At 32.0% G+C, this 10,640-nt stretch overlaps 1 protein-coding gene across 1 annotated transcript; it reads right to left on the minus strand.

Annotated features, from left to right (window-relative positions):
- Positions 1-204: 204 nt before the first annotated feature.
- Positions 205-9,998, minus strand: LOC110799826 (ubiquitin-like-specific protease 1). Its single transcript, XM_056834705.1, has 7 exons — positions 9,739-9,998; positions 9,321-9,646; positions 9,061-9,241; positions 8,866-8,969; positions 740-809; positions 540-638; positions 205-438 (listed from the first exon to the last, which is right to left on the minus strand). Exons 2-7 carry the CDS (start codon positions 9,488-9,490, stop codon positions 340-342), a joined length of 723 nt encoding a protein of 240 aa, XP_056690683.1. The 5' UTR covers positions 9,491-9,646; positions 9,739-9,998; the 3' UTR covers positions 205-339.
- Positions 9,999-10,640: the final 642 nt, after the last annotated feature.

The following is a 10,640-nucleotide window of genomic DNA, read 5'->3' on the forward strand; positions in this document are numbered from 1 at the left end:
CGCAAATGACAATTTTAGCGCCAAAAAATTAAGTCATTTGCCTCGCACATTGAGCTAACGTGCGTTGCAAATGACTTATTTTTTTTAAAAAAAAAATTCGTTTTTTAATATTTTAGTTGGAAATTCCTACATGATCGTCTTTGAAATTAGACGCTTCATTCCCAATACCGGGAATACATTTATAAATAATACCTGTCACAAAAGTTTACAACGTAATTAACGTTCCCAATAAAAGGCAATTAAATTCGTCATAGATCGATCAACCAACATGTTACAACAAACATAAAATTATTACAACAAAGGTACGTAGCTAGCTAGAGATCAAGTTCATATTACAAATTAAGGTAAAAATTCGACATTGTTCATGAAGTAATCTGCCCAAAAATCTTTCACCTCATTAATCTCCTCCGGTGAATAAGGCAATGTTCTTGAAAAATCCTAAAAAAGTGTAAATAATTCAATTTATCAACGATTGATCAATATAATAGTTTTGTGTACTTCAATTTATTATATAAAGTACGTAGTTTATGAGAACATACCTTAGTAAGATCTTGACTATTACCATGATTCATTATTATGTCGTACATAAAACGCATGACGTAGTAGCCACAATCTAGTGATCCCGGTTGTTGAGCACACTAAATGCATTAAAATAAATAACACAAGTAAAATTTCTATCACATTGTATGTTATAATTTTGAAAAACTTGCTTCTTAGGTAAATAATAAACTAATTATACCTGTGCTGGAATCCATGTTAATTTAGTTCCCTTAGATTGTCCACCTAGTCTCTTGTAACTCCGAAAAGCACTACACATTCGATAAAATATGCAATTATATATACTTTGTTTACACATGTAAATGCAAAGAATATTTTACATGTAAGTGCAATTATATACTTTGTTTACACATGTAAATGCAATTATATACGTAGTAGCCACATTTAAGGCTAATTGAGTCGTTCTAGGTCATTTTTAGGCAAAAATGATGTTTTCGAACCCAACTTTGAACTAAAGAACCTAAGGAATGTTTTCAAACTTATTACACGTCTCATATGCATAGTTATAACTTTCTAAGGCTCTTTACAATCTATTATTTCACATTTAAGGCTAATTGGGTCATTCTAAGTCATTTTTAGGCAAAAATGATGTTTTCGAACCCAACTTTGAACTAAAGAACCTAAGGAATGTTTTCAAACTTATTCTACGCTTAATATGCTTATTTACAACTTTCTAAGGCTCTTTACAATCTATTATTTCACATTTAAGGCTAATTGGGTCGTTCTAGGTCATTTTTAGGCAAAAATGATGTTTTCGAACCCAACTTTGAACCAAAGAACCTAAGGAATGTTTTCAAACTTATTCTACGTTTAATATGCTTATTTACAACTTTCTAAGGCTCTTTACAATCTATTATTTCACATTTAAGGCTAATTGAGTCGTTCTAGGTCATTTTTAGGCAAAAATGAAGTTTTCGAACCCAACTTTGAACTAAAGAACCTAAGGAATGCTTTCAAACTTATTACATGTCTCATATTCATAGTTATAACTTTCTAAGGCCCTTTACAATCTATTATTTCAGATTTAAGGCTAATTGAGTCGTTCTAGGTCATTTTTAGGCAAAAATGATGTTTTCGAACCCAACTTTGAACTAAAGAACCTAAGGAATGTTTTCAAACTTATTCCACGTCTCATATGCATAGTTATAAGTTTCTAAGGCCCTTTACAATCTATTATTTCACATTTAAGGCTAATTGAGTCAATCTAGGTCATTTTTAGGCAAAAATTAAGTTTTCGAACCCAACTTTTAACTAAAGAACCTAAGGAATGTTTTCAAACTTATTACACGTCTCATATGCATAGTTATAACTTTCTAAGGCTCTTTAAAATCTATTATTTCACATTTAAGGCTAATTGAGTCGTTCTAGGTCATTTTTAGGCAAAAATAATGTTTTCGAACCCAACTTTGAACCAAAGAACCTATGTAATGTTTTCAAACTTATTCTACGTTTAATATGCTTATTTTCAACTTTCTAAGGCTCTTTACAATCTATTATTTCACATTTAAGGCTAATTGAGTCGTTCTAGGTCATTTTTAGGCAAAAATGAAGTTTTCGAACCCAACTTTGAACTAAAGAACCTAAGGAATGTTTTCAAACTTATTACACGTCTCATATGCATAGTTAAAACTTTCTAAGGCCCTTTACAATCTATTATTTCACATTTAAGGCTAATTGAGTCGTTCTAGGTCATTTTTAGGCAAAAATGATGTTTTCGAACCCAACTTTGAACTAAAGAACCTAAGGAATGTTTTCAAACTTATGACACCTCTCATATGCATAGTTATAACTTTCTAAGGCTCTTTACAATCTATTATTTCACATTTAAGGCTAATTGAGTCGTTCTAGGTCATTTTTAGGCAAAAATAAAGTTTTCGAACCCAATTTTGAACTAAAGAACCTAAGGAATGTTTTCAAACTTATTACGTGTCTCATATGCATAGTTATAACTTTCTAAGGCTCTATACAATCTATTATTTCACATTTAAGGCTAATTGGGTCGTTCTAGGTCATTTTTAGGCAAAAATGATGTTTTCGAACCCAACTTTGAACTAAAGAACCTAAGGAATGTTTTCAAACTTATTCTACGCTTAATATGCTTATTTACAACTTTCTAAGGCTCTTTACAATCTATTATTTCACATTTAAGGCTAATTGGGTCGTTCTAGGTCATTTTTAGGCAAAAATGATGTTTTCGAACCCAACTTTGAACCAAAGAACCTAAGGAATGTTTTCAAACTTATTCTACGTTTAATATGCTTATTTACAACTTTCTAAGGCTCTTTACAATCTATTATTTCACATTTAAGGCTAATTGAGTCGTTCTAGGTCATTTTTAGGCAAAAATGAAGTTTTCGAACCCAACTTTGAACTAAAGAACCTAAGGAATGTTTTCAAACTTATTACACGTCTCATATGCATAGTTATAACTTTCTAAGGCCCTTTACAATCTATTATTTCACATTTAAGGCTAATTGAGTCGTTCTAGGTCATTTTTAGGCAAAAATGATGTTTTCGAACCCAACTTTGAACTAAAGAACCTAAGGAATGTTTTCAAACTTATTACACGTCTCATATGCATAGTTATAACTTTCTAAGGCTCTTTACAATCTATTATTTCACATTTAAGGCTAATTGGGTCATTCTAAGTCATTTTTAGGCAAAAATGATGTTTTCGAACCCAACTTTGAACCAAAGAACCTAAGGAATGTTTTCAAACTTATTCTACGTTTAATATGCTTATTTAAAACTTTCTAAGGCTCTTTACAATCTATTATTTCACATTTAAGGCTAATTGAGTCGTTCTAGGTCATTTTTAGGCAAAAATGAAGTTTTCGAACCCAACTTTGAACCAAAGAACCTAAGGAATGTTTTCAAACTTATTCTACGTTTAATATGCTTATTTACAACTTTCTAAGGCTCTTTACAATCTATTATTTCACATTTAAGGCTAATTGAGTCGTTCTAGGTCATTTTTAGGCAAAAATGAAGTTTTCGAACCCAACTTTGAACTAAAGAACCTAAGGAATGTTTTCAAACTTATTACATGTCTCATATTCATAGTTATAACTTTCTAAGGCCCTTTACAATCTATTATTTCAGATTTAAGGCTAATTGAGTCGTTCTAGGTCATTTTTAGGCAAAAATGATGTTTTCGAACCCAACTTTGAACTAAAGAACCTAAGGAATGTTTTCAAACTTATTCTACGCTTAATATGCTTATTTACAACTTTCTAAGGCTCTTTACAATCTATTATTTCACATTTAAGGCTAATTGGGTCGTTCTAGGTCATTTTTAGGCAAAAATGATGTTTTCGAACCCAACTTTGAACCAAAGAACCTAAGGAATGTTTTCAAACTTATTCTACGTTTAATATGCTTATTTACAACTTTCTAAGGCTCTTTACAATCTATTATTTCACATTTAAGGCTAATTGAGTCGTTCTAGGTCATTTTTAGGCAAAAATGAAGTTTTCGAACCCAACTTTGAACTAAAGAACCTAAGGAATGTTTTCAAACTTATTACACGTCTCATATGCATAGTTATAACTTTCTAAGGCCCTTTACAATCTATTATTTCACATTTAAGGCTAATTGAGTCGTTCTAGGTCATTTTTAGGCAAAAATGATGTTTTCGAACCCAACTTTGAACTAAAGAACCTAAGGAATGTTTTCAAACTTATTACACGTCTCATATGCATAGTTATAACTTTCTAAGGCTCTTTACAATCTATTATTTCACATTTAAGGCTAATTGGGTCATTCTAAGTCATTTTTAGGCAAAAATGATGTTTTCGAACCCAACTTTGAACCAAAGAACCTAAGGAATGTTTTCAAACTTATTCTACGTTTAATATGCTTATTTAAAACTTTCTAAGGCTCTTTACAATCTATTATTTCACATTTAAGGCTAATTGAGTCGTTCTAGGTCATTTTTAGGCAAAAATGAAGTTTTCGAACGCAACTTTGAACCAAAGAACCTAAGGAATGTTTTCAAACTTATTCTACGTTTAATATGCTTATTTACAACTTTCTAAGGCTCTTTACAATCTATTAATTCACATTTAAGGCTAATTGAGTCGTTCTAGGTCATTTTTAGGCAAAAATGAAGTTTTCGAACCCAACTTTGAACTAAAGAACCTAAGGAATGTTTTCAAACTTATTACATGTCTCATATTCATAGTTATAACTTTCTAAGGCCCTTTACAATCTATTATTTCAGATTTAAGGCTAATTGAGTCGTTCTAGGTAATTTTTAGGCAAAAATGATGTTTTCGAACCCAACTTTGAACTAAAGAACCTAAGGAATGTTTTCAAACTTATTCCACGTCTCATATGCATAGTTATAAGTTTCTAAGGCCCTTTACAATCTATTATTTCACATTTAAGGCTAATTGAGTCGTTCTAGGTCATTTTTAGGCAAAAATTAAGTTTTCGAACCCAACTTTTAACTAAAGAACCTAAGGAATGTTTTCAAACTTATTACACGTCTCATATGCATAGTTATAACTTTCTAAGGCTCTTTAAAATCTATTATTTCACATTTAAGGCTAATTGAGTCGTTCTAGGTCATTTTTAGGCAAAAATGATGTTTTCGAACCCAACTTTGAACCAAAGAACCTATGTAATGTTTTCAAACTTATTCTACGTTTAATATGCTTATTTTCAACTTTCTAAGGCTCTTTACAATCTATTATTTCACATTTAAGGCTAATTGAGTCGTTCTAGGTCATTTTTAGGCAAAAATGAAGTTTTCGAACCCAACTTTGAACTAAAGAACCTAAGGAATGTTTTCAAACTTATTACACGTCTCATATGCATAGTTAAAACTTTCTAAGGCCCTTTACAATCTATTATTTCACATTTAAGGCTAATTGAGTCGTTCTAGGTCATTTTTAGGCAAAAATGATGTTTTCGAACCCAACTTTGAACTAAAGAACCTAAGGAATGTTTTCAAACTTATGACACCTCTCATATGCATAGTTATAACTTTCTAAGGCTCTTTACAATCTATTATTTCACATTTAAGGCTAATTGAGTCGTTCTAGGTCATTTTTAGGCAAAAATAAAGTTTTCGAACCCAATTTTGAACTAAAGAACCTAAGGAATGTTTTCAAACTTATTACGTGTCTCATATGCATAGTTATAACTTTCTAAGGCTCTATACAATCTATTATTTCACATTTAAGGCTAATTGGGTCGTTCTAGGTCATTTTTAGGCAAAAATGATGTTTTCGAACCCAACTTTGAACTAAAGAACCTAAGGAATGTTTTCAAACTTATTCTACGCTTAATATGCTTATTTACAACTTTCTAAGGCTCTTTACAATCTATTATTTCACATTTAAGGCTAATTGGGTCGTTCTAGGTCATTTTTAGGCAAAAATGATGTTTTCGAACCCAACTTTGAACCAAAGAACCTAAGGAATGTTTTCAAACTTATTCTACGTTTAATATGCTTATTTACAACTTTCTAAGGCTCTTTACAATCTATTATTTCACATTTAAGGCTAATTGAGTCGTTCTAGGTCATTTTTAGGCAAAAATGAAGTTTTCGAACCCAACTTTGAACTAAAGAACCTAAGGAATGTTTTCAAACTTATTACACGTCTCATATGCATAGTTATAACTTTCTAAGGCCCTTTACAATCTATTATTTCACATTTAAGGCTAATTGAGTCGTTCTAGGTCATTTTTAGGCAAAAATGATGTTTTCGAACCCAACTTTGAACTAAAGAACCTAAGGAATGTTTTCAAACTTATTACACCTCTCATATGCATAGTTATAACTTTCTAAGGCTCTTTACAATCTATTATTTCACATTTAAGGCTAATTGAGTCGTTCTAGGTCATTTTTAGGCAAAAATAAAGTTTTCGAACCCAATTTTGAACTAAAGAACCTAAGGAATGTTTTCAAACTTATTACGTGTCTCATATGCATAGTTATAACTTTCTAAGGCTCTATACAATCTATTATTTCACATTTAAGGCTAATTGGGTCGTTCTAGGTCATTTTTAGGCAAAAATGATGTTTTCGAACCCAACTTTGAACTAAAGAACCTAAGGAATGTTTTCAAACTTATTACACCTCTCATATGCATAGTTATAACTTTCTAAGGCTCTTTACAATCTATTATTTCACATTTAAGGCTAATTGAGTCGTTCTAGGTCATTTTTAGGCAAAAATAAAGTTTTCGAACCCAATTTTGAACTAAAGAACCTAAGGAATGTTTTCAAACTTATTACGTGTCTCATATGCATAGTTATAACTTTCTAAGGCTCTATACAATCTATTATTTCACATTTAAGGCTAATTGGGTCGTTCTAGGTCATTTTTAGGCAAAAATGATGTTTTCGAACCCAACTTTGAACTAAAGAACCTAAGGAATGTTTTCAAACTTATTCTACGCTTAATATGCTTATTTACAACTTTCTAAGGCTCTTTACAATCTATTATTTCACATTTAAGGCTAATTGGGTCGTTCTAGGTCATTTTTAGGCAAAAATGATGTTTTCGAACCCAACTTTGAACCAAAGAACCTAAGGAATGTTTTCAAACTTATTCTACGTTTAATATGCTTATTTACAACTTTCTAAGGCTCTTTACAATCTATTATTTCACATTTAAGGCTAATTGAGTCGTTCTAGATCATTTTTAGGCAAAAATGAAGTTTTCGAACCCAACTTTGAACTAAAGAACCTAAGTAATGTTTTCAAACTTATTACACGTCTCATATGCATAGTTATAACTTTCTAAGGCCCTTTACAATCTATTATTTCACATTTAAGGCTAATTGAGTCGTTCTAGGACATTTTTAGGCAAAAATGATGTTTTCGAACCCAACTTTGAACTAAAGAACCTAAGGAATGTTTTCAAACTTATTACACCTCTCATATGCATAGTTATAACTTTCTAAGGCTCTTTACAATCTATTATTTCACATTTAAGGCTAATTGAGTCGTTCTAGGTCATTTTTAGGCAAAAATAAAGTTTTCGAACCCAATTTTGAACTAAAGAACCTAAGGAATGTTTTCAAACTTATTACGTGTCTCATATGCATAGTTATAACTTTCTAAGGCTCTATACAATCTATTATTTCACATTTAAGGCTAATTGGGTCGTTCTAGGTCATTTTTAGGCAAAAATGATGTTTTCGAACCCAACTTTGAACTAAAGAACCTAAGGAATGTTTTCAAACTTATTACACCTCTCATATGCATAGTTATAACTTTCTAAGGCTCTTTACAATCTATTATTTCACATTTAAGGCTAATTGAGTCGTTCTAGGTCATTTTTAGGCAAAAATAAAGTTTTCGAACCCAATTTTGAACTAAAGAACCTAAGGAATGTTTTCAAACTTATTACGTGTCTCATATGCATAGTTATAACTTTCTAATGCTCTATACAATCTATTATTTCACTTTTAAGGCTAATTGGGTCGTTCTAGGTCATTTTTAGGCAAAAATGATGTTTTCGAACCCAACTTTGAACTAAAGAACCTAAGGAATGTTTTCAAACTTATTACACCTCTCATATGCATAGTTATAACTTTCTAAGGCTCTTTACAATCTATTATTTCACATTTAAGGCTAATTGAGTCGTTCTAGGTCATTTTTAGGCAAAAATAAAGTTTTCGAACCCAATTTTGAACTAAAGAACCTAAGGAATGTTTTCAAACTTATTACGTGTCTCATATGCATAGTTATAACTTTCTAAGGCTCTTTACAATCTATTATTTCACATTTAAGGCTAATTGGGTCGTTCTAAGTCATTTTTAGGCAAAAATGAAGTTTTCGAACCCAACTTTGAACTAAAGAACCTAAGGAATGTTTTCAAACTTATTACACGTTTAATATGCATATTTACAACTTTCTAAGGCTCTTTACAATCTATTATTTCACATTTAAGGCTAATTGGGTCGTTCTAGGTCAGTTTTAGGCAAAAATGATGTTTTCGAACCCAACTTTGAACTAAAGAACCTAAGGAATGTTTTCAAACTTATTACACGTCTCATATGCATAGTTATAACTTTCTAAGGCTCTTTACAATCTATTATTTCACATTTAAGGCTAATTGGGTCGTTCTAGGTCATTTTTAGGCAAAAATGAAGTTTTCGAACCCAACTTTGAACTAAAGAACCTAAGGAATGTTTTCAAACTTATTACACGTTTAATATGCATATTTACAACTTTCTAAGGCTCTTTACAATCTATTATTTCACATTTAAGGCTAATTGGGTCGTTCTAGGTCATTTTTAGGCAAAAATTTAGGCGAAAATGGCATTTTCATATGCATACTTTACTTACTTGTTTAGTGGCTCCTTAATCATCAAATTTCTCTTCTTCTGTTGAGAATCAAATATGTAGACCTCACGTTTAGACAAGCAAAGAACTAAAAGCATCCAGTGACTCTTACATACAAACAATAAACGTATGTAGTTAGAAAAAAAAAGTTAAATTTATAACAATCAATTAAAAACGAAGTTCAAAGTAATTTTCATACTTTTCGTAGTATGGACATAAGATGAATGTCTTAGAACTAAGTGCACTCATGGACCTCGTCATGTACAATAGAATTCGATCTGCATCGGACTTTAACATGGTGGCCGAGATCATCTCCGGGCACATGAATCCAATTCTATTGGGGTGACAATCATCGTGAAAACACAACTCACTCAAAGCCCTATAATATATAGTGTAAGAACGTTAAGACAATCATAAAAATCAAATTTAGGGGCAAAATATGAATTTAGGTAACTCACGTAACAAAAACTTGTATTATTGATATATTGAGCCATGCTCCCGAGAGAAGTTGATCGGTGTCTTCAACGGTGACACTAATTTCAAAGTCCTTTTCCATATTGAATGTCCTTTTAGTGCAATGTACCTTAACGTGCTCCCGTTCTTTTAATCCCAACATCATAGTTTTCATCACATTGCACTTACCACTCAAATTTTGCACTTTATAATTTTCAAGGAAATAGGTTTTTGATTTAGTGTTGGACGCTTTTGTTCCACTTCCCCCAAGCACTATCTCTTTCCCTTTGTTCCCTTTCCCTTTAGGCTCTTTACTTGTAGGCTTGTTTACCTGAGGTATGATTTTCAAATAACGATATACATATTAGTGAGCATACATGGTATAATAGTTCTACTTCAAATTATCATGCATATGTTAGTTACCTCCTCATTCGTAAGCGACACCAAATGCTTTGGCCACTGAGTGAAGGTACCATGAGCTTGAGCAAGTTTCTTAATATATTGAGAAGGCACGGGGACGGGAGCTTCTTTGTACGCGGGCTCAAAATCATCAACGCTCACTTTCACGTTATCGGACGTGACGTCGTTGTGGTGATCAAGGAGCAACTCTGGACATATGGTACCATAGGCAACAAAGACTTTCTCGGAGCCTATGTTCAGGTATAGATGGCACGGGACAGGTTCCTTATTATTTATTTTGAACAATAACGCAAATACAATGTAACATGTTAGAAAAGTTCAATAGAATTAACTAGAAACAAATTACTTGAAAAACACAAATTATCATACCGTAATGTCGGCAAATGGATCTAAACCCCCGGAACGACAACTACTATGAACATTTGCGTCTATCCTCATCTGGCTTGGTATTTGGACACCAAGTTCTTTAGCAAATGTGATAAATTTCTCCAAAACCATGGCATCCATCTTGGAGTTCATCTCTTGTATTGTCTCATCTTTGACCCTTTTGGTCACTCTGGCTTCCATTTCCTCCATCTCTGCATCTCCATACCGTCGAAAGCTACGCCGCTCTCCGGTCCCCCACACAGCTTTGATGCCTACTCCACCACCAAATGTTAGTGGTCTCCCTTCTTTAGTCTTACCAAGTGCACGAGATAAGACATCATCTCGTGCACTTTTGGGAACAAATTCCCCTTCATCTTGTTTCCTTTTCCATTCATCCTACATGAAATCAAATGGTTTTGAGAAAAGTTCAACACTTGGTTTCATATTTAAGAACATATATGAAATTAGAGGAATCACAACATTACGCAAAATTGTTTGACCTTTTGTGTGCCCTCATCCGGCAAGTAAGGATTTCCTTT

This window comes from Spinacia oleracea, chromosome 1, assembly GCF_020520425.1.
Source record: "Spinacia oleracea cultivar Varoflay chromosome 1, BTI_SOV_V1, whole genome shotgun sequence".
Taxonomy (NCBI): Eukaryota; Viridiplantae; Streptophyta; class Magnoliopsida; order Caryophyllales; family Amaranthaceae; genus Spinacia; species Spinacia oleracea.

What these genes read in the sequence shown, in the direction of transcription:
- LOC110799826 (XM_056834705.1), bottom strand. Translation starts at nt 9,490, where the DNA reads ATGAAAACTATGATGTTGGGATTAAAAGAACGGGAGCACGTTAAGGTA. An exon ending in ATAATACAAGTTTTTGTTAC is followed by an intron (nt 9,242 to 9,320) that starts GTGAGTTACCTA and finishes TATATATTATAG; the next exon opens with GGCTTTGAGTGAGTTGTGTT. An exon ending in ATTAAGGAGCCACTAAACAA is followed by an intron (nt 810 to 8,865) that starts GTAAGTAAAGTA and finishes TCGAATGTGTAG; the next exon opens with TGCTTTTCGGAGTTACAAGA.